General features: G+C 44.5%; 1 protein-coding gene across 1 annotated transcript in view; it reads left to right on the top strand.

Moving 5' to 3' along the window:
• The first annotated feature begins 3,961 nt into the window (after positions 1-3,961).
• The window catches only part of snapc3 (small nuclear RNA activating complex, polypeptide 3), a 49,202-nt gene continuing 34,464 nt past the window's right edge, over positions 3,962-18,699 (top strand). Inside the window, exons 1-3 of the mRNA XM_070880022.1 lie at positions 3,962-4,242; positions 5,054-5,131; positions 12,780-12,864. Coding sequence (XP_070736123.1) covers positions 3,992-4,242; positions 5,054-5,131; positions 12,780-12,864 — 414 coding nt within the window. The 5' untranslated portion in view covers positions 3,962-3,991. The remainder of the gene's footprint in view (positions 4,243-5,053; positions 5,132-12,779; positions 12,865-18,699) is intronic.

The following is an 18,699-nucleotide window of genomic DNA, read 5'->3' as shown; positions in this document are numbered from 1 at the left end:
AGAATTCTTTATTAAGAGGGAGAGTGACACAGTTAATTCAGAGACTAGGGTCCTGAACTTAAGGAAAGGTAACTTCGATGGTATGAGACGTGAATTGGCGAGAATAGACTGGCGAGTGATACTTAAAGGGTTGACGGTGGATAGTCAATGGCAACCATTTAAAGATCACATGGATGAACTTCAACAATTGTACATCCCTGTCTGGAGTAAAATAAAACGGGGAAGGTGGCTCAACTGTGGCTAACAAGGGAAATTAGGGATAGTGTTAAATCCAAAGAAGAGGCATATAAATTGGCCAGAAAAAGCAGCAAACCTGAGGACTGGGAGAAATTTAGAATTCAGCAGAGGAGGACAAAGGGTTTAATTTGGAGGGGCAAAATAGTGTATGAGAGGAAGCTTGCTGGGAACATGAAAACTGACTGCAAATGCTTCTATACATATGTGAAGAGAAAAAGATCAGTGAAGACAAACGTTGGTCCCTTGCGGTCAGATTCAGGTGAATTTATAATGGGGAACAAAGAAATGGCAGACCAGTTGAACAAATACTTTGGTTCTGTCTTCACAAAGGAAGACACAAATAACCTTCAGGAAGTACTAGGGGACCGAGGATCTAGTGAGAAGAAGGAACTGAAGGATATCCTTATTAGGCGGGAAATTGTGTTAGGGAAATTGATGGGATTGAAGGCCGATAAATCCCCGGGGCCTGATAGTCTGCATCCCAGAGTACTTAAGGAAGTAGCCCTAGAAATAATGGATGCATTGGTGATCATTTTCCAACAGTCTATCAATTCTAGATCAGTTTCTATGGACTGGAGGGTAGCTAATGTCACACCACTTTTTAAAAAAGGAGGGAGAGAGAAAACAGGGAATTATAGACCGGTTAGCCTGACATCAGTACTGGGGAAAATGTTGGAAGCAATTGTTAAAGATGAAATAGCAGCGCATTTAGAAAGCAGTGACAGGATTGGTCCAAGTCAGCATGGATTTATGAAAGGGAAATCATGCTTGACAAATCTTCTGCAGTTTTTTGAGGATGTAACTAGTAGAGTGGACAAGGGAGAACCAGTGGATGTGGTGTATTTGGACTTTCAAAAGGCTTTTGACAAGGTCCCACACAAGAGATTGGTGTGCAAAATCAAAGCACGTGGTATGGGGGTAATGTACTCACATGGATAGAGAACTAGTTGGCAGACAGGAGGCAGAGAGTCGGGATAAACGGGTCCTTTTCAGACAGGCAGTGACTCGTGGGGTGCCGCAGGGCTCAGTGCTGGGACCCCAGCTCTTTACAATATACATTAATGATTTAGATGAAGGAATTGAGTGTAATATCTCCAAGTTTGCAGATGGCACTAAACTGGGTGGCGGTGTGAGCTGCGAGGAGGATGCTAAGAGGCTGCAGGGTGACTTGGACAGGTTAGGTGAGTGGGCAAATGCATGGCAGATGCAGTATAATGTGGATGAATGTGAGGTTATCCACTTTGGGGGCAAAAACACGAAGGCAGAATATTATCTGAATGGCGTCAGATTAGCTAAAGGGAGGTGCAACGAGACCTGGGTGTCATGGTACATCAGTCATTGAAAGTTGGCATGCAGGTACAGCAGGCGGTGAAGAAGGCAAATGGTATGTTGGCCTTCATAGCTAGGGGATTTGAGTATAGGAGCAGGGATGTCTTATTGCAGCTCTACAGGGCCTTGGTGAGGCCTCACCTGGAATATTGTGTTCAGTTTTGGTCTAATCTGAGGAAGGACGTTCTTGCTATTGAGGGAGTGTAGCGAAGGTTCACCAGACTGATTCCCGGGATGACAGGACTGACATATGAGGAGAGACTGGATCGACTGGGCCTTTATACAAGGTAGTTTAGAAGGATGAGAGGGTATCTCATAGAAATATTTAAGATTCTGATGGGACTGGACAGGTTAGATGCAGGAAGAATGTTGCCGATGTTGAGGAAGTCCAGAACCAGGGGACACAGTCTAAGGATAAGGGGTAGGCCATTTAGGACTGAGATGAGGAGAAACTTCTTCACTCAGAGAGTTGTTAACCTGTGAAATTCCCTACCGGAGAGAGTTGTTGATGCCAGTTCATTGGATATATTCAAGAGGGCGTTAGATATGGCCCTTACGGATAAAGGGACAAGGGGTATGGAGAGATAGCAGAAAAGGGGTACTGAGAGAATGATCAGCCGTGATATTGAATGGTGGTGCATGCTCGAAGGGCTGAATGGCCTACTCCTGCACCTATTTTCTATGTTTTTAATGCTTGTCTTTATTTGCCAAGGCATAGAATACAAGAGCAGGGGAGGTTATGCTTCAACTGTATAAAACACTAGTTAGGCCAGGGGGCATAATTTCAAGTAATTGGCAGAAGGTTTAGAGGGGATGAGGGGAAATTTCTTCACCCAGCTCGAGTACCGTGTGCAATTCTGGTCACCACATTACAGGAAGGATGTGATTGCACTGGAGATTTACTAGAATGTTGCCGGGAGTGGAGAATGTGAGCTATGAGGACAGATTGGATAGGCTGGGTTTGTTTTCCTTGGAACAGAGGCGGCTGAGGGCTCATTGAAGTGTATAAAATTATGAGGGGCCTAGATATGGTGGATAGAAAGGGCCTATTTCCCTTAGCAGAGGGGTCAGCAACCAGGGGGCATAAATTCAAAGTAATCCGTAGAAGGTTTAGAGGGGATGACAGGAAACTTCTCCACCCAAAGGCTGAAACTCACTGGCTGAAAGATGGTAGAGCCAGAAACCCTCACCACATTTAAATAGTACTTGGATGTGCACTTGAAATGGACTTGCTGTAATCTGCAGGGCTGCATACCTAGAACTGGAAAGTGGGGTTAGTCTGGATAGCCTGTTGTTGGCCAGCACAGATACAATGGGCCTAATTGGCCTCCTAAATTTCTATGATTCCATGATTGTAAAATCCGAGTTAAAACCATCCATGGCCTCGCTCCCCTATCGCTGTAATCTCCTCCAGCCCCAATACCTCGAGATATTTGCGCTCCTGTAATTCTGCCCTCTTGAGCATCTCTGAATATAATCGCTCAACCATTGGTGGCCTTGCCTTCTGTTGCCTTGGCCCCAAGCTCTGGAACTCCCTGCCTAAACCTCCCCGCCTCTCTACCTTTTTTCTTCTTCAAGACACTCCTTAAAACCTATCTCTTTGACCAAGCTTTTGGTCACCTGCGCTGATTTCTACTTATGTGGCGCAGTGTCAAATTTTTAATCTCATAATACCCCTGTGGAGCGCCTTGGGACATTTTACCATGTTAATGGCACCATATCATCATCATAGGCAGTCCCTCGGAATCGAGGAGGACCTGCTTCCAGTCCCAAAGTGAGTTCTTTGATGGCTGAACAGTCCAATACGAGAGCCACAGACCCTGTCACAGGTGGGACAGACATTCGTCGAGGAAAGGGGTCGATGGGGCTGGTTTGCCGCGCACACCTTCCGCTGCCTGTGCTTGGCCTCTTCATGCTCTTTGCGTCAAGACTCGAAGCGCTCGATGCCCTCCCGGATGTACTTTCTCCACCTCAGACGGTCTTCGGCCAGGGTCTCCCAGGTGTCAGTGGTGATGTCGCACTTTACCAGGGAGGCTTTGAGGGTGTCCTTATAATGTTTCCGCTGTCCTCCTTTGGCTCGTTTACCAAGAAGGAGCTCCGCATAAAGCATTTGCTCATGTAAGTACAAGTTGGTTGTTGCTACACCTAATCCTAAAGGATCTAACTGAAGTGGTTATGCATTATATTCTTACGTTCGTATCACTGGAGTGCATCATCCCCCCCAACCTAATGTGAATGTGATGTATTCAGTTTCACTCAGTACAAAGTGTTTCTTTTGGTGTTCAGTGACGCACGTCTCAAACCGCGCGGTGCACTCTGGCACTTGTAGTCCACTTCCGCTCCGGTGACGACATTTCCGAGGCCCGGAACTTTAACTCCCACAGTGCCCCGCGTTCCCGGGCCCTGTTTGAACCAAAGGGACAAGATGGCGGCGGGGCCGAGCGCCGCAGGAGCCGCTTCCGCCTCCAGCTCCGGTCGCTTTCCCGAGTATGAGCAGATGGACGTGAACACGAAAGTTTTCCATGTCGGTTCATTCGGCAGCCTGTGGCGGGAGAAGCTGGATAAAGCGTACCTGGGCTTAGAAGAGGAGGAGCAAGAGGAGGCGGTGGGGCAGCAGCTGGCAGCCCAGCTGAGCCTCCCCTTGGATATGGTGGATGAGCTGCAGATGGTGTGCGGGTGAGCGAGCGATTGGGGCGTGGCTGTGGCAATGGTGGTGGCGGAGGCCAAGGCCTGCGTTGCGGTGGTGGGTGCAGGGCGCTAATGTTTGGGGGGTGGGGGGCGGTGGTGATAAATATCCCCACTGACAGCTGGGAGTCCGTGGCCAAAGACCGCCCTAAGTGGAGGAAGTGCATCGGGGAGGGCGCTGAGCACCTCGAGTCTCATCGTCGAGAGCCTGCAGAAAACGAGCGCAGGGGGCGGAAGGAGCGTGCGGCAAACCAGTCCCACCCACCCTTTCCTTCAACGACTGTCTGTCCCACCTGTGACTAGGTCTGTAATCCCCGCATTGGACTGTTCAGTCACCTAAGAACTCACTTTGCCTCGATTTCGAGGGACTGCCTATGATGAAGATGATGGTGGGTGCGGGGGACCAAGACGAGGGTGTGGCGGTGTGCCAAGACCATGGGGCGGGGGCCAAGACTGTCGTGGCGTATGCGGGAGGCCAAGGCGAGGGAGCTATGGTTGGGAGTTTAAATTTACTGAAAAGAAAAGGTGACGGGAAGGATTTAGTATACCATCTACACACATTTCTGAAATCCTATAAATGGCTGTTTTCTGCTAATAGTAAATCAGGTTGTTTATAAATTCACGATCCATCCATTCTTCCCTCCATTAGGGCTGAAATTCATACCAGCTCGCTGGTCTAAAACGATATTATTCAGATGAAGTTTAAAGTGCTTGTTTTCTTGTTTGAGAATCACAGATAGCTACCTCTGCATCACAGTTTCACACGGTACCTATTGGAACTATTTCTTCTTTCTTTGTACAGTGTTGATACATTGAACTGCTCAGAAGAGGCGACTGATACAGAGACCATCGCAGAAGATACAGATTTGGTCACATTGGAGTACGTATTTTTATTATGTATTTGTTTCCCCCTTTGATTTTACAAAAATAGAAAAATATAACTATAAAATTGCACTTTAATAGCAGATTAATGAACTCGGTTTGTAGAGGAAATCTCAAATCCTGCCCTGGATACATGAAAAAGGAACTACGGTGAAACCTGTAAATTAGGGACACCTAAGGAGCTTTCATCAGTTGTCCATTATTTGCTGGTGTCCTTATTTTCAAAATTGTAATTGTATGTACAGTATTACGGGATTGTGTATATCTCCTGCGGTGTTCCTTTTTTTCGTCCTCACCTCCTGCCTAATTCTGGAGCTTTGCCAGCGGGAAGTAATTTCAGTTCATTTTCTGTTCGTTGGGTATCCTAGTTCATTCCTAGTCCTGTTCCATTGAGAGAGGGAAGCCCTTATCCTGGGATCTGCTATGTTGGCAGCCTGCACAATGCGAGGTGGCTGGAGTGACTGGATCCGAGCTAAATTTGCGGGGAGGGGGGCAGCGGGGGAAGAATTAACGTCCTGCAGACTCCTATTCGGGACCCCCTTCCTCTGTGTGCTGCAGCTGTTAAAGTTTGAACTGCTGGGGGGTGGGTACCAAGCTGTTAGCAACTTACCTGACGTTCTGACCACGTGACATCGGATCATGTGACTTCTACAGATGTTATTGGATTTACCTTAGCAGTTGGGTCCCTTGTAATTCAAAATCTTTTTGTAGTTTTGCATTTGCAGCTGTTAGAAAAATTCCAAGAACTAGGAGGCCACCCGAGAGCAGGTGAAGAGGAGAAACTAATGGTGGGGAAAAGGGGAAACCATTCTCTGCACCTCTCCCCCCCCCGAGCCACCAATCTCCACCTCTGCTCCCAGCTCCCATTTGCCAGTCTTGCTCTACCCCCAACTCTTGAGTCCTCAGCGATTTCAATGCATCTGGCTCCCCCATCTGACCAGCAGTTCACAGCTTTTGTGTCATGGAGATCTCTTTATCCAGCATCCATAGTGGCAGAAAAACCCCTCTATCCCTGTGATAGAGCTGTGCAAGCATTCAATCCCAAAGATAGAAAGGTTTCTTTACCGCTGTGTGTGCAGGAAGAGAGATCTCCATTCCACAAATCAGTTTTTCTTTAAAATCCTCTGCCGTCTCACACTTGCCTACATGTCTGGTGTTTTAAGTTGTATACCAACTTTCTGCGTTTAAGGCTGTCTCTTGTTTGTAATTTGTGTGTCCGTGGTTTCAAGATGCAGTTTGTATCTATTACAGTGCAAGTTATTTGGGACTGTCAGTAAGTGTCTGTTTTTAGGGGTGTCAGATTGTCCAGGTTTCTCTGTACTCAGATACTGCACAGGCATATATCCGAGAGTTCGACATTCTGCCCAGTAAAGCCCTGGGCCAGCAGAACTCCTCTCTGTCCTAATCCGCCACCTCGATGATTATATGTAAAGTGCATAGCAGAAAGTATGTCCAGACTGCACTAATTGGAGACATATAGGGTGAATTCTAGAGTGGGAGGTGTAAAGAAGAGATTGGGGAAAAGAATAGGGACAGCAGAAGAAGCCAAAACCACAGGGAAAGTTTGAGTAGACCAGGAAGTGGAGAGAGAAGATTGTATACCATTCGGGCCTAGTAGGGATTTTAGATGGAAACCGCGACCCTGCCCTACCCCCTATGGGAATGAGATGCAAAAATCCTTCTTTTTTTTTTAAATTGGTGTATTCTACCTCATTGCCATTAATTGTTTTGGGTGGAGAGCTACGTTCCTGTGCCTCTCAAACTCAGCTAACCCTTGCTCCTAACACACCAATAGCAGAGGTGGTCACAATAGCCAGTCAAATGAGCAGGCTAGAAATACAAAAGTTGTGTTTAATGAAATAATAAAGGCTACCTCTTGAGTGCTACCAACATTAGTTTAGGGATTCCAATGAGTGACCATGCTGGGGATTGCTAATGATTTTAATGTTTCCGTTGTGTCATCTAAGATTTTTGCAGAATTTGGGGTAATTTATATTAAGATGTTACTATTGAGTTAATTCTGGCCCAGAAGCGATCAAATCAACAGAGCGAATGTGAATTCAAGCCAGTTGATGAGCCTGTCCAGGATGCTTTTACTCGAGGACCACTTCAGTTTGCGACAATGAGAATCATTGACATATTTTGGAAGGGAAATATGTTGGAATCGATTCATTCTTGTGAGCTCAGTGTGGAGTTGCTGCCAGGGAAACTGTCACCTAGGAAAGCAGTAGCCAGTTTGATTGGTAGCTCAATTTGCCAATTTCCAGACGAAGAGCTGGAGGAGGATCAGAGTTTAAGTCTTTGGTTTCCTGTCTCGGTGGGACAAGGTAACAGATTGTCAGGAGGAATCTAGAATGCAACTCCCTTAAGTTTAGTGCCTTTTAGTTTGAGAATTGCTGGTTAGAAAGTGTATTTAGCCTACTAACAGTGTGGCATGTTTTGTCATATTCTATTTTGTGAGGAGAGTTATGGAATAGATTAAAATTTGCTGTTCATGTTATCTGTTCATTCGCACATTGTGGAAGATAAATCACCTTGTTGGTTTTACTTTTGACCTCGTTTCACTAGACTGCATCAGTCATCCTCGCAGAAGACAAGAGAAACACACATGCAAGATCACAGTCGCAGAATACTGCAGATGCTATAAATCTGAAATATTAACAGAAAATGCTGGAAATACTCAGCAGGTCAGGCAGAGAAATAGAGTTAACGAAAGATCATCGACCTGAAAGCTTAACTCTGTTTCTCATTCCACAGATGCTGCCTGACCTGCTGAGTATTTTCAGCAGTTTTAATTTTTATGTGCAAGATTACAGTATCCAGTTAACATACCAAGGAGTTTTATTATTGTAACTCTGTCAGAAGGCATTTGACAAGGTGCCACATAAAAGGTTACTGTACAAGATAAAAGTTCACGGGGTTGGGGGTAATATATTAGCATGGATAGAGGATTGGCTAACTAACAGGTTCATTCTCTGGTTGGCAACCAGTAATTAGTGGGGTGCCGCAGGGATCAGTGCTGGGACCCCAACTATTTACAATCTATATTAACGACTTGGAAGAAGGGACTGAGTGTAATGTAGCCAAGTTTGCTGACGATACAAAGGTGGGAGGAAAAGCTATGTGTGAGGAGGACACACAAAATCTGCAAAAGGACATAGACAGGTTAAGTGAGTGGGCAAAAGTTTGGCAGATGGAGTATAATGTTGGAAAGTGTGAGGTCATGCACTTTGGCAGAAAAAAATCAAAGAGTAAGTTATTTAAATGGAGAAAGATTGCAAAGTGCCTCAGTACAGCGGGACCTGGGGGTACTTGTGCATGAAACACAAAAGGATTGTATGCAGGTGCAGCAAATGATCAGGAAGGCCAATGGTATCTTGGCCTTTATTGCAAAGGGGATGGAGTATAAAAGCAGGGAAGTCTTGCTACAGCTATACAGGGTAGGTTGGGCCTCTACTCATTGGAATTAAGAAGAATGAAAGGTGATCTTATCGAAACGTATAAGATTATGAGGGGGCTTGACAAGGTGGATGCAGAGAGCATGTTTCAACTGATGGAGACTAGAACTAGAGGGCATGATCTTAGAATAAGGGGCCGTCCATTTAAAACAGATGAGAAGAAATTTCTTCTCGAGGGTTGTAAATCTGGAATTCGCTGCCTCAGAGAGCTGTGGATGTTGGGACATTGAATAAATTTAAGACAGAAATAGACAGTTTCTTAAACGATAAGGGGTTATGGGGAGCGGGGGAGAAGTGGAGCTGAGTCCATGATCAGATCAGCCATGATCTTATTGAATGGCGGAGCAGGCTCGAGGGGCCGTATGGCCTACTCCTGTTCCTATTTCTTATGTTCTTATATGCTATTGGTTAGTAAAGGATTGTAAGGAACATGAGATCCACTTATGGGAGAAACTGGTGATGTTGAACCTGAGATAATATCTAAGACAGACCTGTAATTTGTTGTATATCTTTTCTCCTTGACTATGTTTTAACATGCAATTTTTAACTGTAGAACAAGTGACAAACTGCATTTGATATTTCCAATTGTGGCAATTTGTTTTCAATTTGGATATCATAAGATTGCTATTAGTTTTTGGTAGCACATGGGACATTTGGATAACTTAATCTGGAGGTGGGAACCATGAAATACTTTTACTCCTAGACTCGGATCCTAGCAGGATCACATCCTTTTTTAAAGTTGAGGCTATATTAAATTAATGAGGTAAAGTATAATCTAAGATTAATTCATGACCCAAATAATTATTCAGATCAAGAGAATACATGGCACTGTGTACAATGGGCATCTTAAACTTCAGAATTTTTAGAGCAGGATACAAAGAGAGGTGAGAAAAGACCCATCAGGTTCATCTCTGCTCACCCTATCCATTATTAAATGGTGTAACCTCGCTCAAACTGCCCCCTCTCTTCCCCCCCCCCCCCCCCCCTGCCAAACCACTAGTAATGCTAAATTTTGAGGGAGACTTAAAAAAAAACTCAACTATCATAAAACTAGAGGTGTATGTTCCAGATAGAGCCAGTTGGACTGAAGATCGTTTTACCTGCAATCACAGTTCATGGAGGAAGTACAGCTTGTGACTGGGTGTTTCTGTAAAACATTTCAAAAGTTGCCTTTTCATAGTGAACTACAGGCCACAGAATGGTTTCAGTACCAGCATGGAGCATGGAATATATATTGAATTGCAATCATTTTGAAGTCCTATTCATTCACAGGATAATAACACTATAGAAACATAGGGCCGAAAATTCCAGCCTCGCCAGATCCATACGAAGTGCACAAGGACCTGACGAGGCCTCGCAAAAGCTTTTTTTGGGGCGCGATGCGCATGTGCCAAAAAACAGCTTTTCCAATCTGTCAAGGTTTCTCTAGATAGATCCTCTGCATCCCCAGCAGAAGAGCATCCATGCGGGAGAGATTGGGCTATTTGCCCAGCAAATGTCCTTCAAACCTTTACGTCTGGTAAAAGCAGGAGCATAGCTTACTTTTAACACCGACGTAACACTTTTAAAACATATAAAAATTTAATTTAAACACTCATTTTTATATTAAGAACCACGTCCATTAAGGTAAGTTTGTCTTTAACTCTATTAAAACACATTAAAAAAATTCCTCAAAATAGTTATTTTTTCTAAAACTTTTAATTACATTTAATTTCAATTAATTTTAAATATGTGAGGTGTTTTATTTATTTATTCTGTGTTTCGATGTTTAAGGGGGTTATTCTCATTGATATTTATGGGAACTCGTACAAACGGAGTTCCCATTTTTATCAATAAGAATACTGCATAGTGATTGGTGGTCCAGGCCCACGTGACTCCAGCATGTACCTACATACCTGAAAGACATCTTCCCATGCGCTACACGGCGAATCTAGGCCTCCGACCAGAATCCTCTGTTCCTCAGGGACCACCAGGTACTTTCGTAGATTTATTTTGGGTCGGAAGCGTTCATACGACCGCAATTTTCCCCCCATAGTTTTGAGAATTAACCTGCATTTCTATAGCATCTTTTACAACTTCCAAGAACCCCAATGTGCTTTACAGCCAATTAACTACTTTTGAAGTGCGGTCACTGTTGTAATGTAGGGGAATGCTGGGTCCTTCACTATTTACAATCTATATTAATGACTTGGATGAAGGGACCGAGTGTAATGTAGCCAAGTTTGCTGATGATAAAAAGATGGGTGGGAAAGCAAATTGTGAGGAGGACACAAAAAAACTGCAAAGGGATATAGACAGGCTAAGTGAGTGGGCAAAAATTTGGCAGATGAAGTATAATGTGGGAAAACATTGTGAGGTTATCCACTTTGGCAGAAAAAATAGAAAAGCATATTATAATTTAAATGGAGAAAAAGTGCTGCAGTACAGAGGGACCTGGGGGTCCTTGTGCATGAAACACAAAAAGTTAGTATGCAGGAACAGCAAGTAATCAGGAAGGCAACTGGAATGTTGGCCTTTATTGCAAGGGGGATGGAGTATAAAAGCAGCAAAGTCCTGCTACAACTGTACAGGGTATTGGTGAGACCACAGCAAGAGTACTGCGTGCAGTTTTGGTCTCCGTATTTAAGGAAGGATATACTTGCAGTGGAGGCTGTTCAGAGAAGGTTCACTAGGTTGATTCCGGAGATGAGGGTGTTGACTTATGAAAGGTTGAGTAGGTTGGGCCTATACTCATTGGAGATGATCTTATTGAAACATATAGGATAATGAGGGGGCTCGACAAGGTGGATGCAGAAAGAATATTTCTATTCATAGGGGAAAGTAAAACGAGGGGTCATAGTCTCAGAATAAGGGGCAGCCCATTTAAAACTGAGATGAGGAGGAATTTCTTCTGAGGGTTGTAAATCTATGGAATCCTCTGCCCAGAGAGCTGTGGAAGTTGGGTCATTGAATATATTTAAGGTGGAGATAGACAGTTTTTGAGTGACAAGAGGAAAAGGGGTTATGGGGAGCGGGCAGGGAAGTGGAACTGAGTCCATGATCAGATCAGTAATGATCTTATTAAAAATTGGAGCAGGCTCAAGGAGCCAGGTGGCTTACTCCTCCTATTTCTTATGTTCTTAACATAATAGCCAATCTGTGCACAGCAAGACCCCATAAACAGCAATGAGATTAATGATCAGATCATCTGTGTTACTGATGTTGGTTGAGGAATTCATGTTTAGGGAGGGAATTCCAGAGCTTGGGGCTTAGGCAGTTGAAGGCACGGCTGGCAGTGGTGAAGCGATTAAGATCGGGGATGCGAAAAAGGCCAGAATTGGAGGAATGCAGAAATCTCAGGTGGTTGTCGGGCTGGAGGAGGTTACAGAGATAGGGAGGGGTGGGACCGTGGAAGGATTTGAAAGCAAGGATGCAAATTTTAAAATCGAGGCGTTGCCGGACCAGGAGCCACTGCATGTCAGTGAGCACAGGGGTGATAGGTGAACGGAACATGCTAAGCAAATTGCGTAGGATTCTTGTCATAAAGTGTTTATTCCCTCATTTGCCTGGCATCATAATACATCTACCACCTAAATCCTGACAAGTAGATAAAGGAGCAGTTTTCTTATTAAATTCATTCCACGAATGTGGGCATCAGTGGCAGGGCCAGCCTTTATTACCCCATCTCTAGTTGACCTTGTACATCTGAGTGGCTTGCTAGGCCAATTGAGAATCAACCAGGCGGTACTGGAGTCACATATAGGCCAGATCGGGTAAGAATGACAGTTTCCTCTTCTAAAGGATATTAGTGAGTCAGTTGAATTTTTATGATAATCTGACCAGCTTCATCGTTACTTTACTGATATCAACTTTTTATTTCCAGCTTTAAAAAACAATTTAAATTCTCATACTGCCAATGTGGGACTCGAACTCATGTTCGCTCTGTTATTAGTCCAGATCTTGTCGAGCCCCCTTATTATCCTATATGTTTCAATAAGATCATCTCCAATGAGTATAGGCCCAATAATACTTGCAGGGCAGAAAAATACCAACAAAAACCAAATTTTGGACCATTGTCAAGAATTCCTCATGCAAAGAGTGGTGGCACATGGAATGGACTTACTGGTAGAATTTTGGAGTCAAACAGTTGGAGGCTGTGATGGGTGCCTTCCCTGTTGATTTTTATTTTGAAATTCTTTTCTTGTACAGAATTCGAAAGAAAATGATTGAAAAGAGAGAGGAGCGTTTGATATTTGATCGTACCTGTAGGCACGAAATGTATGACCATGAACACGTAAGTATATTTGCCCTAATCAAAGTTATAATAGTTTAAGATCAGAAACCATATTTTCTGTAAATCTGATTTGAATTTCAAAACTGAGGCGCTCTGGTTATGTGACATATTGCTACTATGAAGCAACAAAAATTGAGCATGAAATGTAGAATTATAGGGCCCAAGTTTCCACATGATTTGCGCCTGATTTTTAGGAGCAACTGGTGGAGAACGGACTATCTTAGAAATCGCAATTCTCCTCATTTTTTTTTCTGCAGTTCTAGTCAGGTAGAACAGTTCTACTTTAGAACAGAATTTTTTCTTCAAAAGGGGGCGTGTCCGGCCACTGACGCCTGATTTCAAAGTTTCCACAGTGAAAACGTACTCCAAACTAAAGTAGAATGGAGCAAGTGAAGATTTTTGTAGAACTGAAAAAACCTGTTCTACACATTAAAAAATCAGGCGCAGGTTACAAATTAGGCGTCCAGAACGAGGTGGGAGGGAGGTGGGGGGGAAGGGAACTCATTAAATTCTACAATCAATCCTTATTTATACTTCTACAAATATTATACAAATAAATCCAACCTGAATAAACATTTATAAGCAAAGAAAAGATTAAATAAACCATCTTCCTACCTGTGTGAAAGTGCTTCAGCCATCGTTCGAAGGAAACCGCCATTTGTTGCCGCGCAGGGGAGGGAGGGGAAGGAGACAGCGGCTTGTTGCCGCGCAGGGGAGGGGAGGGACGGGAAAGAGACAGCGGCTTGTTGCCGTGGAGGGAGGGGAAGGAGACAGCGGCTTGTTGCCGTGGAGGGAGGGGAAGGAGACAGTGGCTTGTTGCCGCGCAGGGGAAGGAGACAGCTGCTTGTTGCCGTGGAGGGAGGGGAAGAAGACAGCGGCTTGTTGCCGTGGAGGAAGGGGAAGGAGACAGTGGCTTGTTGCCGTGGAGGGAGGGGAAGGAGACAGCAGCTTGTTGCCGCACAGGGGAGGGAGGGGAAGGAGACGGTGAGAAGGGAAGCCGATGTGCTGATGGCAATGTGGTTTTATTAAAAAATGTTCAAAAATTAAACAGCTACAAAGAACTACAAAAATGGCCGAGTGCCAATGTTTTTTTCAACCTGAGCATGCGCAAACGCTCCAACGCGCACGCGCAGCGTTGCCGGCAGGGAAAAAACTAATTTAAATAGTACCCGCCCCCTCCCACTTACAAAATTGGCGCGAGTGTAGGCCCCGCCCCCCTGGGCGCCGCGCCAAACAGACAAGGAGCTGCAAAGCGCTCGAGAATAGCGCGTTTTTTTTCTGCCGCCGTTTTAGGCGCGAAAAACGGGCGCCCAGCTCAGAGGGGCGCCCGTTTTCTATCCTGTGGAAACTTGGGCCCGTTGTTTCAAGATTGTAAAACTGAAAATATTTAAATATGTTTGGGGATTCACTTTAAATTTTCCATATTCTGGGGAAAAAGTTATAAATTCGGGTAAAATGGTTTAATGTTCTGGAATGCAGTAATTCTGTATCATGAAGTTGAAACTGAGATGCACTAAGTTTCTAATTTCAGTGTCAAGCAAAGGCTGGATTCTTTTGCAGAGTGGGGGAGAAGACATAAGAACATAAGAAATAGGAACAGGAGTAGGCCATATGGCCCTTCGAGCCTGCTCCGCTATTCAATAAGATCATGGACTTAGCTCCATGTCCCTGCCCGCTCCCCTTAACCCCTTATTCTCTCTTCGTTTAAGAAACTGTCTCTTTCTGTCTTAAATTTATTCAATGTCCCAGCTTCCACAGCTCTCTGAGGCAGCGAATTCCACAGATTTATAATCCTCTGAGTGAAGAAATTTCTCCTCATCTCTCTTTTAAATGGGCAGCCCCTTATTCTAAGATCGTGCCCTCTAGTTGTAGTCACCCCCATTAGTGGAAACATCTTCTCTGCATTCACCTTGTCAAGCCCCCTCATAATCTTATACGTTTCGATAAGATTATCTCTCATTCTTCTGAACTCCAATGAGTAGAGGCCCAACCTACTCAACCTTTCCTCATAAGTCAACCCCTTCCTCCCCAGAATCAACCTAGTGAACCTTCTCTGCACTGCCTCCAAAGTGGGCAAAGGTGCGGCGAATGAGGGTAGGGGCCCAGAAGAGCCGAGGGCCCAGGGTCAGCATGGGCCAGCCCACACTGCGATATGTGTACGCACTAGGTCCGTATAGCAGAGCAGGTCTCCAGTCGTCCTGGTTAACCATTGCCACTGTATAAAGGCCTAGCTCTGTCGAGCCCGTGTGGTGGCTGATGTGCAACGGTCACCACTGGTTTAAAAAATCCATGCACAGGCATCTTCCATCCTCTCAATTGGAGTTCAGGACTGGAACATCGGGTCCTTCATTGAAACGTCTGTGAGCTCTTGTGGAAGCACGTCATCCTCGTTCGAGGGACCGCCTATGATATGATCCTTTCGTAAATATGGAAACCAAAACTGCACGCAGTATTCCAGGTGTGGCCTCACCAATACCTTGTATAACTGTAGCAAGACTTCCCTGCTTTTATACTCCATCCCTTTACAATAAAGGCCAAGATTCCATTGGCCTTCCTGATCACTTGCTGTATCTGCATACTATCCTTTTTGCGTTTCATGCACAAGTACCCCCAGGTCCCGCTGTACTGCAGCACTTGGCAATCTTTCTCCATTTAAATAATAACTTGTTCTTTGATGTTTTTTCTGCCGAAGTGCATGACCTCATACTCCATCTGTCAAATTTTTGCCCACTCACTTAGCCTGTCTATGTCCTTTTGCAGATTTTTTGTGTCCTCCTCACACATTGCTTTTCCTCCCATCTTTGTATCATCAGCAAACTTACACTCAGTCCATTCTTCCAAGACGTTAATACAGATTGTAAATAGTTTGGGTCCCAGCACTGATACCTGCAGCACCCCATTAGTTACTGGTTGCCAACCAGAGAATGAGCCATTTATCCCAACTCTCTGTTCTCTGTTAGTTAGCCAATCCTCTATCCATGCTAATGTATTACTCCCAACCCCGTGAACTTTTATCTTGTACAGTAACCTTTTATGTGGCACCTTGTCAAATGCCTTCTGACAGAGTTGCAATAATAAAACTCCTTGGTATGTTAACTGGACACTGCACAAACGTAAAATTAATTTTCCAGGGCCATAACCTTGGTTTAGCCATCGATACCCCGAAGGTAGCAGGCCAGGTACATAAGGTGGTTGAGAAGGCATACGGAGTCCTAGGGGGGGTGTTTGCTAGTGCTGTTGGGGAGGAGTTAAACTAATATGGCAGGGGCATGGGAACCTATGCAGGGAGACAGAGGGAAGTAGAATGGGGGCAGAAGCAAAAGTGGAGGGCAGAGAAACCTAAGACAAAAAGGGCCACATTACACCAAAATTCTAAAGGGCCAAAGTGTGTTAGAAAGACAAGCCTGAAGGCTCTGTGCCTCAATGCGAGGAGTATTTGGAATAAGGTGGACGAATTAACTGTGCAGATAGCAGTTGATGGTTATGATATAATTGGCATCACGGAGACATGACTTCAGGGTGACCAAGGCTTGGGAACTCAACATCCAGGGGTATTCAACATTTAGGAAGGATAGACAGAAAGGAAAAGGAGGTGGGGTGGCGTTGCTGCTGAAAGAGGAAATTAATGCAATAGTAAGGAAGGACATTAGCTTGGATGATGTGGAATCTATATGGGTGGAGCTACGGAATACCAAAGGACAGAAAACGCTAGTGGGACTTGTGTACAGACCACCAAACGGTAGCAGTGAGGTTGGGGACAGCATCAAACAAGAAATAAGGGATGCGTGCAATAAAGGAACAGCAGTTATCATGGGCGACTTTAATCTACATATTGATTGGGCTAACCAAACTGGTAGCAATGCGGTGGAGGAGGATTTCCTGGAGTGTATTAGGCATGGTTTTCGAGACCAATATGTCGAGGAACCAACTAGAGAGCTGGCCATCCTAGACTGGGTGATGTGTAATGAGAAAGGACTAATTAGCAATCTTGTTTTGCGAGGCCCCTTGGGGAAGAGTGACCATAAATTGGTAGAATTCTTTATTAAGATGGAGAGTGACACAGTTAATTCAGAAACTTGGGTCCTGAACTTAAGGAAAGGTAACTTTGATGGTATGAGGCGTGAATTGGCTAGAATAGACTGGCAAATGATACTTAAAGGGTTGATGGTGGTTAGGCAATGGCAAACATTTAAAGATCACATGGATGAACTTCAACAATTGTACATCCCTGTCTGGTGTAAAAATAAAACGGGGAAGGTGGCTCAACCGTGACTAACAAGGGAAATTAAGAAAAGTGTTAAATCCAAGGAAGAGGCGTGTAAATTGGCCAGAAAAAACAGCAAACCTGAAGACTGGGAGAAATTTAGAATTCAGCAGAAGAGGACAACGATTTTATTTAAGAGGGGAAAAATCGAGTACGAGAGGAAGCTTGCCGGGAACATAAAAACTGACTGCAAAAGCTTTTATAGATATGTGAAGAGAAAAAGATTAGTGAGGACAAACATTGGTCCCTTGCAGTCGGATTCAGGTCAATTTATAATGGGGAACAAAGAAATGGCAGACCAATTGAACAAATACTTTGGTTCTGTCTTCACGAAGGAAGACACAAATAACCACCTAGGGGACCGAGGGTCTAGTGAGATGGAGTAACTGAAGGATATCCTTATTAGGTGGGAAATTGTCTTAGGGTGGCCGTTAAATCCCCGGGATCCTGATAGTCTGCATCCCAGAGTACTTAAGGAAGTTCAGTATTCACTAAGGAGGACACAAACAACCTTCCGGATATAAAAGGGGTCAGAGGGTCTAGTAAGAAGGAGGAACTGAGGGAAATCCTTATTAGTCGGGAAATTGTGTTGGGGAAATTGATGGGATTGAAGGCCGATAAATCCCCAGGGCCTGATGGACTGCATCCCAGAGTACTTAAGGAGGTGGCCTTGGAAATAGCGGATGCATTGACAGTCATTTTCCAACATTCCATCGACTCTGGATCAGTTCCTATCGAGTGGAGGGTAGCCAATGTAACCCCACTTTTATAAAAAAAAAGGAGGGAGAGAAAACAAGGAAATTATAGACCGGTCAGCCTGACATCAGTAGTGGGTAAAATGATGGAATCAATTATTAAGGATGTCATAGCAGCGCATTTGGAAAGAGGTGACATGATAGGTCCAAGTCAGCATGGATTTGTGAAAGGGAAATCATGCTTGACAAACCTTCTGGAATTTTTTGAGGATGTTTCCAGTAGAGTGGACAAGGGAGAACCAGTTGATGTGGTATATTTGGACTTTCAGAAGGCTTTCGACAAGGTCCCACACAAGAGATTAATGTGCAAGAGATTAAAGCACATGGGATTGGGGGTAGTGTGCTGACATGGATTGAGAACTGGTTGTCAGACAGGAAGCAAAGAGTAGGAGTAAATGGGTACTTTTCAGAATGGCAGGCAGTGACTAGTGGGATACCGCAAGGTTCTGTGCTGGGGCCCCAGCTGTTTACAATTGTACATTAATGATTTTGACGAGGGGATTAAATGTAATATCTCCAAATTTGCGGATGACACTAAGTTGGGTGGCAGTGTCAGCTGCGAGAAGGATGCTATGAGGCTGCAGAGTGACTTGGATATGTTAGGTGAGTGGGCAAATGCATGGCAGATGAAGTATAATGTGGATAAATGTGAGGTTATCCACTTTGGTGGTAAAAACAGAGAGACAGACTATTATCTGAACGGTGACAGATTAGGAAAAGGGGAGGTGCAACGAGACCTGGGTGTCATGGCACATCAGTCATTGAAGGTTGGCATGCAGGTACAGCAGGTGGTTAAGAAAGCAAATGGCATGTTGG

This window comes from Pristiophorus japonicus, chromosome 1 (assembly GCF_044704955.1).
Source record: "Pristiophorus japonicus isolate sPriJap1 chromosome 1, sPriJap1.hap1, whole genome shotgun sequence".
NCBI lineage: Eukaryota > Metazoa > Chordata > Chondrichthyes > Pristiophoridae > Pristiophorus > Pristiophorus japonicus.
This window is presented reverse-complemented; position numbering and strand designations above follow the sequence as displayed.